Below are 19,581 nucleotides of genomic sequence, written 5' to 3'. Positions count from 1 at the left end.
AGACGGAAAGAGCTCCGTCCCGGGACCTACTAGAACGAACCATTCCAATATGGGGGGGAGGTGAGCGAAGATATCATGTTAGACGATTAGGGAAAAGGGAAGACACTCCCAGTTGGTACTATAAACTGAAGTTATTGCGGAGTATTTAAATTGGAACAAAAAAATCTTTAATGAACCCTTCGAAGAGGAATGAGATGACTTTCCTTCTAAGCCCCCCCCACAAGCGCTCGTGGTGCTGGCGCCGCTCCAGCTACGCCAGTTTCCGGGGTCGCGCGGACGGGAGCTGACAGGGGTCAATTCAAGTCATGCAGGTGGTTCGAAAGACGGGGTCTTGGCTCTTGTGGTCTTGGGCTCGGTCACCGACACCCGGGTAAGAATGATCACCCCCTCCGAACCCACCTCTACCCCCGCGACTGCGCTGCTGCCCGTGTCCCTGAGCCGCCCGGACTGCAGTAGCCGTTAGGCCTGGACCTCACCGAGATTTCCTTCCCCGCAGGGTCGTGGCTGGGGCGCCAGCCTCCACCATCCGCAACGGCGCCCGGCAGCTACAAGATGCGGCGGCCAAGCAGGAAGTTGAGGAGAAGGCGGCCGCTCCGGCTCCGAGCCGCAGCAGCTTCAGGTGAGAGCCATTTAAGTCTAGCCCACGGAAGACCCATTCCACCGACCAAAGTCAGAGAACCAGTCAATCCCCAACTCTGCCACTTGCCATCTTTGGGACCTTATGCAAATTAATCTCTCAGACTCAGCTTTCTCGCCTACGAATGGAAAGGATACCGAGAGACGCTGTGAGGATCACATGAGATGCGCCTGGGCACAAAGTGGATGCTCTGTTAACAGTCTGATGAATGAATGAGTGAATGTCGGAGGTGTAAAGTAGATGTCACCTTGTTTCCCTCTGAGGGGTATCCCGGCAGACTAACAATTTTCCCTGGGCTCGGATACAAAATAGAAAGCGGGGGAGCGGGCCGGGGGGTTGGGGGGACAGGAGGCTCTAGGCTGTGGTGTAGATTGTTGCGTTGGTGCAGGGTGGCTTTTGTGCTGAGCCCTAGGGATTGGCACCTTGCTTTCCATCAGTGCCACCACCCCTGTGTGCCATCACATGCATTTAACACGCGTTTACTGAAAACCTGTTTGGTGCCAGTCACTGTGCTAGGTGCTGAGAACACAGATACAAAAGATCATTCTAACGCACAAGCAGTTCCCAGAGTACTAGGGAAGACAGATGTGCAAGAATTTTCAGCGTAACGTGGTCAGTAGTGTACTGGAGGTAAGAAATGGTTGCTTGGAAGTGTGAAGGAAGAGATGCCCCACTCCTGAGGAAATCAGGCAAGTTCTGCCAGGAAGATAATATGAGGCTAAGAACTGAATTGAACGGGAGTTCAACTGGACAATGTGAAAAGGATCATTTTAGGCAAAGCTAATATTCTGTGTAAAGGCATCGGTATGAAAGGACGTGGTATTTTCGGGGGCGGGGGAGAATGATGGCAGAGGAGGGCAGCAAAAGAAGGAGTAAGAATGCTGAGGTCTTCTCTGTAACAGTGGGGCTTTCACCCTGAGCTGCTGAAAGAATTTAAGCCAGGATCCTGCTGGAGTCTTTCAGCAACATCAGGCGTTGTTTGAGGTGTTGGAACACATCAGTGACCAAACACCCCAAAACCCTGCCCCCATAGAACTTAAGTTCTAATGGATAGGGGACCAATAAATAAGAAATACGTACAACACGAGGACATGACATGGCGAGAGTGTGTCTGTTGTCCAGGAGGAAGAGTAGGAAGGTCAGTGTGGAGTGAGGAGTAATGTAAGAGTTGGGGGAAGGGGGTGAGTGGTGCAGCAGGCATGCAGGGCTGCATCTGTATGGCCTTGTAGGACTTCCTGAGGACTTCAGTCTTGACACTGAATGAGTTGGGAAGCCGCTGGAGAACTTTGAGTACAGGGTTGACATGATGTTTCTTCATTTCAAAGAGTCCCTTTGGCTGCTGTGTTGATATTGAACTATAGGGAAGCAAGGATGGAAACTGGGAGGAGTCCTGTAAGCGATTAGAAGATTATTGAAATAATCCAGGCAGGAAATGATGGTGGCTTGGACCAGGATGACAGCTGTCTGGGTGGAACACACAGAAAGTGACGCCAACAGGATGTGTCCGTGTAAGGTGTGAGAAAAGGAGAGGAATGAAGGAATGCTGTAAAATTTTTGGCCTAAACGGCAGGAAAGGTGGAATTGTACCTAAGACAGGAAGATTGTAAGAGTTTGGTTTTGGGTGGTTATGTTTGAGGTGCTTAATTAACATCCAGTGGAGATACAGTGTAGGCTTTTAGAAATGGAGTTCAGGGGACTGCTGGAGCTAGAGACACACATTTAGGAGATTCATCGTATAGATGGTGTTTAAAACCACAAGACTGTACAAGGTCATCAAGAGTATAAGTGTAGGTAAAGAGAAGAGGTCCAAGGACTGAAACCTGGAGTCTTCTTATGTTTAGAAATTTAGGAGATGATGAAGAACCAGCAAAAGAGACAAAGAAGGACATTCCACAGAGTAGTGAGGAAACCTAGAGGGATTTTTTTTTTTTTTAATGTAGTTCAGGGGCAGAGAGATCAGCTGTGTCAGATGTTGTCGATAGGGTAAGTCACTGTGTTGATGGCAGATCTGCTTATGGGATTTAACATCGTGAGTTGGTTAGTGACCTTGCCTAGAGCATTTTTGGTGGAGTCATAGGGCTAAAGTCTGATTGGAGTGGGTTCAAGGAGAGCAGGAGATGGAAAAAAACGGCAAGTACAGTCAGTTCTTTTAAGAGGGAATCAAGACATGGGCAGTAGCTCCGGGAGGCTTTGGGATCAAGAGGTTCTTGTCTGTTTTTAGGTTGGGGAAATGACAGCATGCTTTACCGACGGGAAGGATACGGGGTGGAAACGTTGCTGGAGTGGTGTCCTTGAGAGGCTAACACAAGTGGAGCATCCAAAGAGGAGAGAAGGCAAAGATTGTGGGCACAGATGTTTGGTAGAGGAAGCTGGCAGAAATTCTGATTGCCTGTATTTCCCTGTCAAGGTCATCAGCTGGCTGTGAGGAAACAGAAAGCAGGCGGAGGTTGAAGGAGACAAAGGAAGGTATAAAGCATCATCCAGGAGAGTGGAAGAAGGATAATTGAACTGGGGACATGCATACAGAGCCGGTCGCCAGGCAGTGCTGAGGGCCCACTTGATGTCAGAAGTCATTAAAATAAAGCGGCGGCTCTCAACTGGGGCGATTGGGCCTCCAAAAGGACTTTTAGCAGTATCTGAAGACATTGTTGATTGTCACAACTCAGGACACTGGAGGGACAGCGGGTAGAGGCTGAGGACGCTGCTGTACACGCCACAGCGTGCAGGCCAGCCCCTCCCAACAAAGAATTGTCCTGCCCAAAATGTCACTAGTGCTAAAGTTGAGAAACCATGATACGTGGAGAGGCCAGTCGACACTGGTGTGTATTTTTCTCTAGTCAGCTGTGCAAATGCACGCCCAGGCTCAGAATGGCTGCAGAGATGGGTCGGCCGGGGTTAGGGTTTGCCAGGAGGGTACGATGGAGAGGAGGCAGAGGATTGAAGGGGTACGCGAGGGAGTGATTGTAATGATTGGCCGGTGGTGGAATTTACTGGAGGCCAGGAGAGAAGTGAAGGCCTTGGTGGGGGGAAGCGTACGAGTGGGGAGAATCAGTGGGCTTGAAGGGTTCCCGGCGTGAGGTTCTGCGGGTGCGCCTGCAGCCGGTGGCCTGAGTGGTGCTTGAAACCGAGGTGATGAGGCTGCAGACGTGGTAATGACAAAGGCCAGGTATGACCACAGGAGTAAGTAGCCAGGCTAGGATAGAGGATACAGCGTCACTGGAGAAAAGGAGGTCAAGAAACAGAAGCCGTATATACCATATATACAATTATGATAGGAGTGGTGAGCCAGGAGCTATGACCTCTGCGTTTTTCTACATTTATTTACATTTAAAAAAAAATCCTCTCCAGCCGCAATGAGAAAGTGGGCTGAAGAGTGGGAGGCCAGGCCTTCTTTATCCGGGAGCAGAACTGCAGTCTCCCCTGCCCAGGTTGCAGCACCTGCCAGGCTGTCAGGGTCAGTTTGGGTTGGTGGCATGCAGGGCCCAGCACACACCCATGCCTCAGGTGCTTGCAGTGGAAGTCAGACCTCCCCCCCCCCCCGCCCCCACTTTCCAGCCCTTCAGCAGAGAGAGCAGCGGCTGTTTTCAGTCCTCACCCTTCCAAAGAGACGCCGTGTGTGCAGGCCTCTCTCCCTCTCCCTGGTATGAGGATGGGCGTGAAGAGGCTGCAGACCAGCACCCGAAGGCTTTGTCTTTCCTTTGTCTGGGCTTCCCTGCGGTGAACCACTCATTCATCTGTACAGTGGACCTGGTTGGCTTAGAGGCCCGATCTTGTCCGTGCCTTCGATTAAAATGGTTCACATTCCAAACCCTCCCTAGCTGAGAACCCTTGCTGTGTATAAAAGGCAGTGCACTGGTACGTTCAATCTTGGGTAGCCTTAAGTTTTTGGACCCCAAGTCAGTAGGGGAAATGATGATGTTTTAAACATTGATGTCATCGCAGAGCCTCATCCACATCCTACATCCGTCTTGGCTTGTAGGTTGAAAAGCCAGTGACCTGCTGAGGGGCTGAATCACCTCCACAATCTGCCCTAGCAGGAGGGAGCACACTTGTAACTCTTGAATACCGTTGTGTTATTTTCTGTTTTGTTTTTTGAAACTATCTAGGAAAGCAGGTGGGGCTCCGGGGCAGGACCGTGATCCTCTAGTAGAGTGTTTTCTAACCCAGCATCCACTGAATTTCAGGAGGCTGTGGGAGGTACAAACACCGTCTGATTCCTGCGTGTAGGCGGGATACAGCAGTAGGTTTACTCAGGTCTGGAATGTTGAGTCACAGCTGTGTGTGTTTGAACAAAGAAAGCACAGCATGGTGAACAGAGCTTTGAACTGAGGCAGGTCTCCTAAGCCCAAAGCCTGGCTTCCCTTGCTCACCCTGCTCCCCTGTTTGTACCTCCGTGTCTCCACCTGCAAATAAGAGTACTGACCTAGAGATGGCCAGAGGACAGATTTGACTGAGCTAGAGAAAGAACTTGAGCCCCACACAACGTCTAGGTCACTGCTCTCAGCCTGAGTTCGTATCTGCTTCACCAGGGATATTTTAGAAATAGATTCTCGGCCCCTTCCAGAAGTCAGGCGTGGGGCCTAGGCATCACAACCACGTGATTCTGCTGTTCAACCAGCTTGGAAAACTGGGCCCCTGCTCAAATCTGGCCAGTTTCCTGGTTTTTCATAAATAACATTTTACTGGAACATTGTCCCACCCATCAATTTACCGTGGTCTGTGGCTGCTTTTGTACTCCCAGCGGCAAAGCCGAGTAGTTGCAACAGAAACTTCATGGCCAGCAAACCCTAAATTGTCTATTATCTGGCCCTTTACAGAAAAGGCATGCTGATGTCTCTCATAGGGGATACTGGCTTTATTTTTTTTTTTTTAATAGTAATGATATTATATTGTCTTTTTTTTATTAAATAGAGAGTCAAGATGCCACCTAAAACCAGAAATAGAGATTTTACCTTATTTTTTTTTAATTGCAGAGAGTGGCCCATAGAGAATTGAAAATAGAGATCTGATCGTACAAGAAGGGACGGGGGAGGGTCAAGAGCGTGGATGAAATTCTCTTTCCCTAGCAGAAACTCACTAGGAGTGTCCAGAGTCAGCACACAAGAAAAGACCACTGAAGCATGGTGTTCACCCATAACAGCAGTGGCACCGGACGGATTGGGGGCAGCTGCCACAGGAGCAGGTCCGGGTGGCAGACTGCTGTTCTTTGTGGTCTTAAAACAAAAAAATCAGGATTCACCTAAAGTGTTTCTTTAATTGCAGCATTTACCCTCCAGTTCCAGGACAGGAGAGCCCTCTGAGGTGGGCAGGAAAGAAATTCGAGGAGATCCCGATCGCACACATTAAAGCATCCTACAACAAGTAAGTGGTGGGAGCGCCTGGGCAGGTCTCGTGGGGGCTTCTGTCCCCTTCGTGGGGGAGGGCAACCCCGGCGGGGAGGGAGGGCTGAGTTCCACAGGGCAGTGTTGATGCACACCCCCCCCGCCCGGCACCCCTCCCTCCTTTTTTGGGGGGAATCCACCTCTGTCTTTATAAAGTTTATTCAGGGTGCCTGGGTGGCTCAGTCATTAAGTTCTGACTTCTGCTCAGGTCATGATCTCACGGTCTCATGGTTCGAGTCCCATATCGGGTGAGATTGAGCGTCTCTCTCTTTCTCTCTCTGTGCCCCTCTTGGGATTCTCTCTCTCTCCCTCCCTCTCTCTGCCCCTCACTCACTTGCACCCTCTCGCTCTCAAAAAAAGTTTATTCAGATTTCACGAGAGTGTGAACTAGGTCGGGCATACTACGTTGATAAGCTTTCTTTGCCTTTCTTGGGAGTAGTATTTCCTGGTTCTGCTCCAGAGCTGGAGAGAGTGTTTATTGAGGTGTTTGTTTAGTGTTACTGTGCAATGGGGAACAGCGAATGGGTGATACATAAATGAGAGAGGCGATTGAAGAGTATGCAATTTATTTACAAACTAACCAAAATGTCCATCTCCAAATAAGCATTGTCCCTTTGAAGTACCCGCCTTGGGCCACTGTGCGTTGACCTCTCACCTTGTAGGGCTAAACAAGAATAGTGATTTAATGTGACAAGACTAGTATTCTGAGTGGCTGACGGGTGGGTGCCCAGGGACTTCCCGGCTGTGTAATGGCAACAGAAGCCTTGCTGACGTTGAGGACAGCTTTGCAGGCCAGGCCCCCACATGGAGGTGGGGTCACTGTTTGGTCTCAGCCTGCCCACGACGCGATTCAGAGAACCACACGGGAGACTGTTGGTGGTCAGGGATGGGGCGTGGGGCACACGTGAGACGCTGCAGGATTCACCCAGCATTCGTCTGATAAGCTCAAAATGAGAGCAGCCGGATTTCTGGCTCCCCCTCTCAGGCTAATAAGGACGTGGGTTAGCTGTGCTTGTTCGAGCCTCTGTGGCCCACCCTGTCCGTCTGCTGAAGTTGTGTCGGGGGCAGGCAGCTCTCTTGCGCTCTGTTCAGTACAGAAAACCCAGGAAGCCCTGCCAGGGGAAATGGCAGTTCGTAGCCAGGCCAACAGGGTCATAGCCAGGCCAGCAAGCAGACTGCCCGAACCCGGGGCTGCCTAGGGTCCCCTGAGCCCCTTCAGGCCAGAAAGCAGAGCAGTGTTGACCGAGGGGAAATAAGTATGTCTAAGTATTTCTTTTTTTTTTTATGTTTATTTTTGAGAGAGAGAAAGCACACGCGTGTGCAGGGGAGGGGCAGAGAGAGAGGGAGGTCGGCTCTGCACTCACAGCAGAGAGCCTGACACAGGGCTCGAACTCATGAACCACGAGATCATGACCTGAGCCAAAGTCGGACACTTAACCACCTGAGCCACCCAGGCACCCATGGCTATTTCTTGAAGTCAGTTAGAGATGACTATAAAAAAAGTTTCACTTCTCTAAAAAAAAGTTTTTTGGTCATGGAACAGAGTGTCATTAGCATTAAAATTGTCCAACAGGAGGGTCGCCTGGGTGGCTCAGTTGGTTAAACGTCCGACTCTTGATCTCAGCTCAGGTCTTGATCTCAGGGTCATGGGTTCAAGACCCACATTGGGCTCAGCACTGGGCATGAAGCCTACTTAAAAAAAATTATCCAATATGGTAGTATTGCTCACTTTTTAAGGTATGATCATGGTTTTGTGGTATTTTTTTCAAAGTCATTATCTTTTAGAACTAAATACTGAAATATTTACCAATGAGATGTTGGGTCTTGGATTTGTTTCAAAATAACCCATCGTGGGGGAAGACCGGAGTGGAAGCAGGATTTATAGATGAGACTAAATTGGATATGAGTTAATAATTCCTGAAGCTGGGTGTTGGGCCCATGGGTGTTCATATACTTTTCTATTGTTTTTGTGTATATTTAAAACTTCCCCTAACAAAACCCTTTTTTGTTGTTTGTTTTTTTTTTAAGTTACCTGATCTAAAACATCTAACTTCTTAGGGAAAAAAGCCAAACAGGGATATCAAGTCTAGACACTGGCCACAGGGAAGACACTAGGAGGGAAACGTTCCGCCCTTCTGGATGACACTTGCCCACTCCAGACTGTACAGCCTGTGTTAGCTCGGCCTACTAAAACCACCACAAACAGGGGCTTAGACGGCAGACGTGGATGCCTCACAGTTCCAGAGGCTGGAGTCGGGCATCAGGGAGCCAGCGCGGTGGGGTTCCGGTGAGAGTTCCTCTGAGTCACAGGTGGCCGGCTTCGCGTTGTATCCTCACACGATGGAAGGGGTGAGGGAGCTCTCGGGGTCCCTGTTATAAAACAGAGCACTGACCCTGCTCGCGGGGGCTGTACGCTCGTGACCTACTCACCTCTCAAAGTCCCCTCCTCCAAATACCCTCACATTTGGGATTAGGATTTGAACATGAGTTTGGGGAGGACACACACATGCAGTCCATACCTGAGCTGTCCTTAGATTCTGTGACGTGTCAGATTTTGATGGGCTTCAGGGGGTGATTGGGACCCTTCCTGACGCCTCCTGTAGGAGTTCAGAACATTCATCTGACAAGTTCAGAGGGCAAGCAGTCGAGTGCCTTTCTCTTTCTCAGCCAGGCGTGCAAGGGCCTGGCTTAGTGTTATTTCCCTGACCAGTGCTGTGTCCTGTGTGCCTCCCTGCTTTCCCAGCACGCAGATCCAGGTGGTCTCTGCCGCCCACCAGCCCCTCGCCCGCGCGTCCTGTGGCACCGAGGGATTCCGGAATGCCAAGAAGGGCACCGGCATCGCCGCACAAACAGCAGGCATAGCTGCGGCCGCGGTAAGCGTGTGTCTCTCTGGCGCCCCCTGCGGTGTGTGCTGGTTTGTGCAGGCCTGATCCCTGGGAGGGAGCTTCTCCTTGAACTAGTCCCCGAGGAGCAGTGGTGTTTGCCAACTGCTGTTCGATACCCTAACATCGGGGGCAGTTTGAAGGGACCTCTTTTCTCTCACGAAGTACCAATCTGATTGTGAACTGCTGCAGACCTTTCTAGAAGCAAATTGGCAGTGTGCGCCTATTTGTATATTTATTGACCATCTGCTGTACAGCGGGCACTCTGCTTTCATGATCCTTCCTCAGAAGATGCTCAGTATTACCCACGTTTTTAAGAGCCAGTTAAGATCCAGAGTGTGGGCCTCGCTCAGAGTAACTGGTCTAGAACCACGGCCTGTGCCCGGGCTGCCGTAGCACAGGCCTTACAAAGGTTCACACTCTGCCAAATTGGAAGTATTTCCTGAAGGAAAACTTGAGCCTGCAAACAAAGCTGGATGCCCCAAAATAGTATTTGCTATGTATAAATGACCATCAGAATGTGTTAAGTGTCCACCACTGGACAGACTGTATACACTAAAATATGCCAGCGTTAACAGTGACCTCTGCGTGGCAGGTTGAGTGGACTTCTTTGTGTTTTCCAGACTTTCTATAATGAACAGCCTTTATAATCAGGAAAGAAACTTTTCAATGATAACCCTTAAAATTTAAAATAACACTTTTTAAGTGGGTTACTTAGTATTTAGGCTCAACCTTAAAAATCTGCATTCGCTCCCCTGAGAACACGGAAGCGATATCTAGAAATCTCCATCAGGTGGCAGTGCTGACCTAGGGTTTGACAAGTTCCATGCTCTCTGCCGGTGTCTGCCCTGCACTGTGGCCTTTGCTGCCTTCCCTGTGTTCTGCCTCTTCCCTGGAGCCCATAACCCTCTTGGTCCATAGCAGTAGCAACAGATCTGATGGAGCACTTCTCTCCCTGGAGCACTGACACTCTTTCCTCCTCTCCAGAAAGCTGCCGGGAAGGGCGTGACCCACATCCGAGTGGTGGTGAAAGGCCTGGGGCCAGGGCGCTTGGTAAGTGAGCCAGGGTCTCCGCAGGGTGTGCGCTTCCTTCCTGAGAGAAACGGGGCTTGAGCGCAGAGTCAGGAGACTGGGAAAACCCTGTGGTGGATTTCCATGAGGGCTTCAGTTTCTTTCTGGTCTTCGAACCTACTAAGCTTCTCAAAAGCATGCCCAGATCACTTAGTTTAACTCATCAGACACTTATTGAGTGCCTGCTGTGTGCCAGGCACTGGGAAGAGAAAGGTGCTCCCCAGGGGCTGTCACAGACGGACCCCTCGGCACAGACAGCAGGTGCAGTGGTAAAGCTTGTGCCCAGCGTGTTGGGCGCCCACGGGGTATTCCCCCAGAGATGACATCTTTACTGACTTTTCAAGAATAGCAAGGTATTAGCCAGGTGTGGGGGGAGAGAGAGGACATTCCAGGCAGAGGAAACAACAAAAGCGTAATGCTTACAGGGTGTTGGGGTTTACAGATACTCTTAGTTGTCAGATTCCAAAGCACACAGTGGGAAGTGGTCGGTGCACCTAGAGAAATGGAAGCATCGAGGACGTGGTTAAGGGGTTTGGTCGGGAGTCCTTTGGGAGAGATCAGAGTCAGGATTGTAGGTATGAAAGCCCCACCCCGCCCTCTCCAAGGCCCGTCTGGACATGCTGGGTCACCGTCTCTGGGACCATGCCATTCTACTGTTCCTTCTGCCCCTTCTAGTCTGCCATCAAGGGACTGACCATGGGGGGCCTGGAAGTGATCTCAATCACAGACAATACTCCCATCCCGCACAATGGCTGCCGCCCCAGGAAGGCTCGGAGGCTGTGACGGAAAGGAAGCCTGCCCCTGAACGTGACCTCAAGTCCTGCCTCCAGCTGGACCTCATAGAAAGCACACTGTCAGAGCTCTCTCCAGAGGAGGGCTTGCCGGAGACCCTCAGGGAGTAAGACAGAGCTTTGCCCCCTTATGTGGTCTTCTCACTTGTTCCTTCGACTGGAGACCGGTACCCAGTAGTGACTCAAGAGGAGCCCCAGGGTGGCTGATGCCCAGACTCCAACCAGGAAATGCCGCCTCTGCTCTGCAAAAATAAAAATGTCTCCACACTTGCAGTGGTTCGTGCGTGCTCTCTTCCAGAGTTGCAAACAGCGTTCCCCGCTGCCTTCTGACAGTGAGAAAGTGATCGTGGATCGAGGTGAGAGCCTAGACAGAGGCTGAAAAGGGAAGTCTGAGCTGTTGTTTATCAGATAGCCTCCTCATTGGTTTCAGGTATTTCCTTTCGGGCCCCAAACCGAGGGCTTTTTGCCTCCTACCTCTGGAGTATCGTGGGAGTAGAAGATCCCACTGTTAGCAGACACGTCTAAAGTTCGCGCCCTTGGTGGAGGAGGACCCTGCCTGAGCTCAGGTTCCGTAAGTGTGGACAGTCACAGCTTCCCCACAGCGAAGTCACCTGACGCCCACCCAAGCCCTTCAGCATCCCCAGCACCCAAGATTGGGGGACCCTAAAGGGAAGAGATAGAGGGGTGTAAGATGGGATTCTCTAGAAAATCGGGTGGGTGGAGGGGTGGGCAGGAGCAGGAATTGGTGGGGAGCCCAGAAGGTGTGGACACCAGTGGGCTCAGCCTAGGAACCCCAGACAGGACTGGCTGCTCGCTGATGGGCTCTGGGCTCCCCGGATACCACGCGGGAGCTGAGGGTGAGGGGTCTGGAGACCCGGCAGGAGGGACCCGGCCTCCCTGGACAGCCGGCCAGCATCCAGAGCGTCCACACACGCCATTTCTCCCATGTGAACAAGGCTGCAGGAAGGGCCTGCCGAGCACAGAGAGGTGGGCGCCGTGCAGTCCCACATCTGGGCCCAGCCGGCCAAGCAATGTCATCTGCCTGAACTCCTGGGACTTCATCCACAGGCGCTGTCTCAAAACAGGAAAGCACCTGTGATATGCAGGGTTAGAGGGGAGAAAGACCACAGGCTGGGTGTGAGTTTAGAAGGAAAAACTGTCTCCCTACTGCCTTTTCTTCTGTCCTCGGAAGGACCTGAGGCTGACTTGTGACCCTTGACTGAAGAAACCCAACCGGAGGCTTGTCGGGTTAAGGCCATTGCTGGAAAGTTGCTGTTGTCTCAGCAAAAGCACGTAAACAGGATTCATGAAAAAAACGAGCGCTCACACAGCCCTTGAGAACGGCTCTGTGATTTGTTGGGGTTTAGCCTTTATTCAGGTGGGCAGAGGACCGTCGGACAGTTTATCAGGCAGGGCCCAAGCAAGAAACAAATGGTTCCAAAGGTTTAAGAGAGAAGTTTAACGAAGGTTCTCTACAGAGGTGTGGGCGGGGTTGAGGGAACGAACGCGGCCGCGTTCCCGTTCTGGCAAGAGCCGGAAGCCCTCCCACCCGCAGCTGCCAGGGGCAGGGGGAAGCATGGTTCCCAGAACCTGGCCGCGGGGAACGCAGCCTCGGTCCCGGAGGCTCAGCCTCACAGGCCACAGTGGTGGTCCCCATCCTTCCTGAAGAGCAGTCCTCTGTACGCTAGTTTTAGAAAACGTTCTCTTAATCACAGCAGGGCTTTGAACAGGAAGATCACGTCCAGGAGCGCCTGCAAGCACAGACAGGACACCGGGGCCCTAAAGGATCGATGGTTTTGGGTCCAGAAACAGATGCCTGGGCACTGCCTCCAGAGCCCACGGTCAGGGTATGCTGGAGGGTGCACGCCGCGTTGGTGTGAGCGCTCCGTGCACGCCGTGGCGTGCAGGCTCTGTGAGGCCAGGCCAGGCTCCGGTGCTCTCTTAAACTGTAGTATGGTCTTGACCTCTCAAAGACCTGCTCCCCACCCCTCCCTCCCCCCACCCCCGAGAAGACTAAAGCACGTGCACCCAAGTCTGACTTAGTAAGGCAGTTAACCATTGACCTGAACTGCTGGCCGCCCCGTCCCCTGCGGCTGCAAACCCTTCCGAGCATCGGGCCCCACGGTCCTGAGAACACAGGTGGGCCGTGTGCTCGCACCTTCCCGGGGGCAGAGAACAGGCAGAGCTGGGCGGGGAGTCCCCACTCTGCACCAGCAGAGTGTCGGCATCAGCTTGTGTGACGACTTCCTCGCTTCCGGGCAGTAGGGCCCCGGGCTCTCTATGAGGCACCTGCAGTTTTGCTCCAACCGGCTCCGAGCCGGTGGCACAGGACTGGCTCCGTCACGGAAGCCTCTCTGCTCCCACGCAGGCAGAAGGGCAAATACGACTTCTTTCCGCAGAGACCCAGTGTTTTCCCTTTTTCCAGCCAAGGTCATCACCTGACACTGACATGTACCGTCACCGCCGAAATAAGCCTGCTTCACGCTAGAGCACCTGGACGCTGGCAGAACATCCCTGCACGTTAAGGAAAACCATTCTCCAATTACCTCTGCCTGCAACCTTGCCCTGACACGTCCATTCAAAAAAACCCACAAAACGCGTATATGCCTTCCCCCTGGGCTCCCTTATTATTTTTCTCTATTCGTTTTTCCTCTAGTGGATAGACACTGCTTTTTAAATCTGAGTAGTATCAGCCCCAAGCAGAAATTACCCATTCAACCGAATTAAGCAAACATAGGTTATTTTTTTTTTTTGCACAAACAGGTTGGGCACCGGGGGAACAGAAATGCCATGACCGTCCTGCATGAAGCTCACAGTCTGGGGAAGCTAGACAGACACGGGGCCAAATCAGAAAGAAGTTCCAGAAAAGAGGCATGAATGGCCTCGGTGTTTGAGTGTAAGAATGGCCCCCTCAGTTTCAGGGACGGAAGGGAGGGCTTTATGGGGGAGATGGCAAGCAAGAGAAGCCACCGGACCGGACTGTGTCCTTAGGATGGAATGCTGGCAAGGCAACACAGCCCAGGTGGAGGGGTCAGAGATCATCGGGTTACTGGGTGTAGCTTGGTTGGCATGGAGGGGGTGGTCCTGGGGTTCAGACCGGATAGGAGGACAAACGGAGGAAGAAGCTTATGGAAGGAGTCAAACACCTTGTGGCTACACCAAGAATAAAGGGTAGGTTCAGCAGATGCGGAGAAGGGGAGGTGGGTGTGGAGAAGGCAGGAGACAGGAAGGAACTCCAACATTAGGAACTTCAACGCTCGCTGTTTACCGGCGATGAAATTGGGTAGGTAGGCATCGTCTAAGATCAACTGGAAATAAGAATCCCAGAGGTTTAAGGCAGGAAACTATGAGCTGCAGACAGAGTTGTCCGTCTTAATGCTGAAGCCACAAAGGGAAGTCAGAAGGGGACAGAGAAGAAGGCTGTGAGAGCAAAGGTCCCTAAACGAAGCCCAGTGGCCCAGAGAAGAGGAAGAGCAACCCCCTCCCGTGGCCACCGCTGTGTGTGTGAGGTGCAGGGTTGGGGGAGCGGAGCTCTGGGGGCCAGGGAGGAAAGGGAGGGGTGGCGGGAGTCCCGAAGCAGAAAGCAGGCTGTGCGCTGGGATTGGGGTGCGGGTGGGGGGGAGGGGTGCAAATGGAAGGGGCCTGTCATGCCTGGAGGAGGCAGGGACAGGGACCCACCATAGCCCCGGTCTGCACGGACAGAATCTGGGTCCAAGGTCTGCTCTGCTTCTAACCTGCTTTTATATGGAATATAAAAGGTCAGAAAGCATGAAGAGATGGCTCAGTCTTACTAGCAAGCAGGAAATGGGAGTTAAAATACATGACCTTCCTTCCCCAAATGATGCTAATCAAAGCCATGGTGGGGCAGAGACTGCCCAGGAAAAAAGTAGAGAATGAGGAAAGCAGGAGGCTGAGTTGTAAGAGTTGTAAATGCTCCAGGAGGACAAGGCTGCAAAGCGGGGGGGGGGGGGGGGGGGGGGGGGGGGGGGGGGGAGGGTGTCAGAGAGGCAGCAGGTGTGGTGTCTCGGGAGCCAAGGCACAAAGTGCAGGCTGTGGCTCAGAGCTCTAGCCAGGTGAGGACTGGGCAACAGCCACCTGGATCTGGCAACGCGGAGGTCACCGTCCACCAAAGGGAGAGTGGCTGGGGGAGCGTGGGAGGTGAGGAGAGAGGCAGAGGATCCTGGTAACGTCTGTGTCGTGGCCACAGGGAGTGTGCCAGAACACCCGCACTCTCCCCTGAGAAGTGGCGGGCCAGGAGTCGGGGTGTGGAGGCGCCCCGGACCTCGGGGAGGAGAGGGAAGTGGCTCGGAGCTGGGGAGAGGCAGCCCTCAGCAAGGTGGCAGGAAGCCAGGCCTCAGGGGAGAGGCAGCCCGCGTGGGGCTCCCTGTGACAGGCGTGCCCACTGTAAGTTGGGGACAGCAATGCTTGAATGGTCACCAGCAACTGAAACAGAACGTCCTTGCAATCAGCACACAGGGAACGTTTCTCCCCCCCCCCCCCACCACTGCCCGCACACGCCATACAATTGTTCTGAAGTGACATAAAAGCACTATTCCTCTCTGAGCCCTTACTGGGGGGACTAGAAATGGCTAGAGCCTCTTCAGAAGGAAGTTTGGGAGTATCTGTCAACACTTAAGATGCACAGACCTTTGGCTTCAGAATTCCCTTCGAGGAATACATCCTGGGGAGCGAGCGGCGCTGTCGCAGAGCACATTGTCCCTGTGCAATACAAATGCTCCACCCCCCCCGCTGGCTTGTTGGCCACTGGCCCCATGTGGCTCTTGAGAATCTGAGATGTGGGTAGCATGACCAAGGAGCTGAATTTGGGGTTTTATTCAGTTCGGATTAACGGACACGTGAATAGAAACGTGCTGGTGGTACCTACTACCTTGGACAGTGCAGTTTAGATCCTGTTCATGGGTGTGGCAAGTATATGCAAAGATACAGATTTCCTGAAGCACCGTGAGTAAAGGCCAAAAACTGCAACCAAAATGTGCATCAATAGCGGGCCAGTAAAAGACATCACGGTGCATCCGTCATAATGGAGCGTTAACCCTGAAACAAGCCAACATGTATCGCTGAGTGAAAGATAAAAGGGTCCAGGGGACAGCGTGCATAGGACAGTCACTAATTTTCGTACAAAAGGGCAGGATATGGGGCTCCTGCGTGGCTCAGTCGGTTGAGCATCTGACTTCGGCTCACGTCACGATCTCACAGTTCATGGGTTCGAGCCCTGTGTCGGGCTCTGTGCTGACAGCTTGGAGCCTGTTTTGGATTCTGTGTCTCCCTTTCTCTCTGCCCCTCCCCTGCTTGTGCCTGTCTGTCTCTGTCTCTCAAAAATGAATAAACAGTAAAAAAAATTTTTTTAAAGGGCAGGCTAGGTGTACGTAAATGTATATGCATTAAGAACCTGAGAAGACATACCCCAAAATGGCAGTGTCTCTGTAGGGAGAGAAACGGTAACTGGGAAACAGGCGGAGAGGAGTCTTCACTCTTTATCTTTTTCACCCTTAGGATAGGGTGCCTTGTAAACACTTGTGCTTGTTCAGATTATTTAATGAACCAACTACAATAAAATAGAAATAAAAGACTGGTTTGTAAAAAAAAAAAAATGTATAAAAGCTGAGAAGTTAGACATTATATATAAATTATCTGCTAAAGTATGCACACAACATCATTAATGGATATTTTGACCCACTCGGACCCTGTAACGCACCCCACCCCCATCCTGCAGGTGGTCCGGTATTTGAGGGAAGACATCTGACTTGGCTCAGAAATGTGTTGTGGTAATTAATCTGGCTTCTCCCCTCTGCCTGCCTGGGTTCAAATTAAATTGTGCACACGCTCTGCGATTTAGCATAACAAGTCTTGCCAGAGAAGCCAGCCTCTGTGTCATTATTGCTGGGCTGGAAGGAGGGGGCAGACAGAGCGAAGTGCTCTGTTTCCATAGTGCCCCGTGGCGGCTTAACCACCATGGATTTGCGTAATCCCCTTGAACGGAAACGAAATGTCAACGAAGGGGCAGCCTAGTGTCCAGGGGGCCCTGGCCGGCAGAACAAATGTCATCTAGACCCAGATGAGCACAGACTCGGCACACAGGCTGTCAGGCCACACTCCCCACCCCACCCCCTCCAGACCTCAGGGTCCCCCTCAGGTCAAAGAGGGGGTGAGTGGGACGCAGCGACGGCATCCCAGGAGCCCACAGCTCATTCATGGAAGGCCCAGGTCCTGACACACTAGTGGCCACACTGAGGGAGAGCCTCTGGGGTGTGACAGAGGCCTGACTGTGTGTCCCAGAAATGCAGTTAGCCCTTCTCCCCCTAATCCCGTCTCCCAGGGGCCTTCAGGCGCCTCCAGCTGCCCATCCCTTCCAGCCTGCTGAGGTGGGAAGGGCTCGGTCGTTGGAGACCAGCTCTGCCTCAGTCTGAACCTCAGCCTCTCCACCTCCCAGGGCTGTTAGGGGCATTCGCTAAGACCACCGTGTCTGCTGTATACAGCAGGTGCTCATCCAGGGTGCCTGCGTCCCTCTGACACCTCCTGTGAGCTCTGGGCAGTGTGGGCACCGGCTGGGAACACGGTGGTGAACACAGGTGTGGGTCCAGCTTGCTGCCATCATCATTATTACTTTTTAAAAGCTTTTTTTTTTCCTGTGATTTTTTAATCAGAAAATGTTCTGTAGGAGCCAATCACCTGTCCTCCTGCTCCCTTAAATCCACTCAACTGTAGATTAAGCCAGATTGTTAAAAATTTGCAGCCAAAAATTAAATTAAAAAGCCAAATGACTCAAGAGTCTATCCCTCAAGGGTTTTTCTTCCCTCCTTCCTTCCTTGAAAATCTATCAACACTCAGACACAATATGCCTAAAACCTGGTACCTGCCCTAAGCAGCTTTGAGGAAAAGACCATTGTAATACCACTGGTGCTACCACAGAACAGGGGCACCTGTGTGTGTGTGTGTGTGTGTGTGTGTACAAGCACGTGCATGCGGGAGCATATGTGTGACAGTAGGTATCAAGGAACACTTCCTAGAGGAGGTGACATCTGAGCTGAAGATAAGAGTAAGAGAAGGCATGGGGCGCCTGGGTGGCTCAGTTAAGCGTCTGACTTCGGCTCAGGTCATGATCTCACGGTCCGTAAGTTTGAGCCCCGAGTCGGGCTCTGTGCTGACAGCTCAGAGCCTGGAACCTGTTTCAGACTCTGTGTCTCCCTCTCTCTGACCCTCCCCTGTTCATGCTCTGTCTCTCCCTGTCTCAAAAATAAAAACGTTAAAAAAAAGAAGAGTAAGAGAAGGCAAATGTTGAGGGTGAGGGGGACGTGTCGAGCAGAGGATGGCATGAACCAAGGGCAGAGTGCGGAGATGACAGCCTGCAATAAACTGCACACTGTTCAGAGCATAATGTGAGAGAGGGAGGCTGCAGGGGGCTGCATCATGGTCCCCAGAGGTATCAGATCTCAACCCTGGAACCCGCACTTGTCACCCTATATGCAAATAGGGTCTTTACAGATGTGCCAAAGGATCTTAACATGGGAAGATGACCCTATCTGGATGGACCCTAATGAGATCACATGTATCCTTATAAAATGGAGGCAGCGTTGGGGCGCCTGGGCAGCTCAGTCAGTTAAGAGACCAACTTTAGCTCAGGTCACGATTTCACGGTCCGTGAGTTCGAGCCCCGCGTTGGGCTCTGTGCTGACAGCTCAGAGCCTGGAGCTTGTTTCGGATTCTGTGTCTCCCTCTCTCTCTGCCCCTCCCCTGATTGAGTTCTGTCTCTCACCACCACTACAGCCCCCATATTCCATACGATTGTTCTGAAATAAAAGCAATATTCCTCTCTCTCTCCCACTCTGACTCTCTCTCTCTCAAAAATAAATAAACATTAAACAAATAAAATGGAGGCAGCGTCTGATTGCACAGACAGAAGAGGGGAGGCCGGGTGGCCACAAAGGCAGAGATTGGCAGGGATGCGGCCACAGCCAAGGACCACCTGGGGTCACCAGAAGCTGGTAGAGGCAAGGCGCGGACTCTCACCCTAGAAATGAGATGAGAATCTGGTAGAAAACAACAGCAGTTGAGACTGTCGGGCAGGGCTCATCCAACAGAGGTCCAGGAGGCAAAACTGCTATTTCCAGGTGAAAGAGGGCCGAGAAGCACCAAGCTGTCACAGGTAATGTCTCACGGAAGGGACCTGGAGGGCGGCAGTGGCCCCAGCTCCTCACAGGCACCCAGGAACAGATGGGCCCCAAGAGGGCCCTGCACCGGGGGGCAGAAGGGGCTCCCTTCTCGGGCTCTACTTCCCGGGCCCTCTGAAAATGAGCCTCAGCCATTGGGATGACCCATCTCTAGCCCCTCAGTGGCGCGAGCTGAAGACAAAGCTGCTTTTGGGGGAGGAAGGACAGGGGATCCTGACAACTGTCCCTGGGAGCAGGCACATGTTTTCGTCCTGCTGGGATTGGGATAATTGGGGCACTAACAGAAATGCATTTCTCGCCTATTTCCTGTCTGATTGAAAAGTACTTTGCGGTCATTTAGAGCCCTCACACCCCCATAATCAGAGCTCGGTCGCTCTGGCAGAGGCAGGAAACTGGGTCACCACGTGGGCTCCAGGACCTCCCAGGATGCAACACCCACAGAGTGCAGGCCCACCCACCCTCCAGACCCCCAAGGACATGCCCAGCTCTGTGCAGGCCCTGGGTGAGGGACAGGTTCAGGAACGGGCTGGACTTGGATGGAGTCTAACAGGGTCCGGTTTCCTTTTTCTCCCATCACTGCCTCAAATCGACTATGTCAGACGTCCTTTTCTATAGCCCTGAACCCCATCA

The 19,581-nt window shown here is 52.2% G+C and overlaps 2 protein-coding genes across 7 annotated transcripts in view; one reads left to right on the top strand and one right to left on the bottom strand.

Moving 5' to 3' along the window:
• The first annotated feature begins 55 nt into the window (after positions 1 to 55).
• Positions 56 to 11,029, top strand: MRPS11 (mitochondrial ribosomal protein S11). The gene is made up of 6 exons (XM_007078239.3): positions 56 to 370; positions 497 to 619; positions 5,900 to 5,998; positions 8,762 to 8,891; positions 9,888 to 9,953; positions 10,647 to 11,029. The coding sequence occupies exons 1-6, from the start codon at positions 306 to 308 to the stop codon at positions 10,752 to 10,754; spliced, it is 591 nt and encodes a 196-aa protein (XP_007078301.1). The 5' UTR covers positions 56 to 305; the 3' UTR covers positions 10,755 to 11,029.
• DET1 (DET1 partner of COP1 E3 ubiquitin ligase) overlaps positions 9,580 to 19,581 on the bottom strand; it is a 93,670-nt gene continuing 83,668 nt past the window's right edge. Inside the window, exons 12-14 of one of the 6 annotated variants that reach the window (XR_006218381.1) lie at positions 16,187 to 16,328; positions 10,395 to 10,465; positions 9,580 to 10,040 (exon numbers count right to left, since the gene is read on the bottom strand). The gene's annotated coding sequence lies outside the window, so the exon portion shown is untranslated. Of the gene's footprint in view, positions 10,466 to 12,111; positions 12,514 to 12,920; positions 13,277 to 16,186; positions 16,329 to 19,581 lie in introns of those variants that run through there. The other 5 variants (XR_006218382.1, XR_006218377.1, XR_006218379.1 and 2 more) reach the window with 5 other exon arrangements.

This window comes from Panthera tigris, chromosome B3 (assembly GCF_018350195.1).
Source record: "Panthera tigris isolate Pti1 chromosome B3, P.tigris_Pti1_mat1.1, whole genome shotgun sequence".
NCBI classification, from domain to species: Eukaryota; Metazoa; Chordata; class Mammalia; order Carnivora; family Felidae; genus Panthera; species Panthera tigris.
Note: the sequence above shows the minus strand (reverse complement) of the source record. Positions and strands in the feature narration are given on the sequence as shown.

Excerpts from the sequence above, each read along its gene's own strand:
- MRPS11 (XM_007078239.3), top strand. The coding sequence starts at position 306 with ATGCAGGTGGTTCGAAAGACGGGGTCTTGGCTCTTGTGGTCTTGGGCT. Across the intron at positions 5,999-8,761 it reads ATTAAAGCATCCTACAACAA|CACGCAGATCCAGGTGGTCT; the intron begins GTAAGTGGTGGG and ends CTGCTTTCCCAG. Across the intron at positions 9,954-10,646 it reads GCCTGGGGCCAGGGCGCTTG|TCTGCCATCAAGGGACTGAC; the intron begins GTAAGTGAGCCA and ends TGCCCCTTCTAG.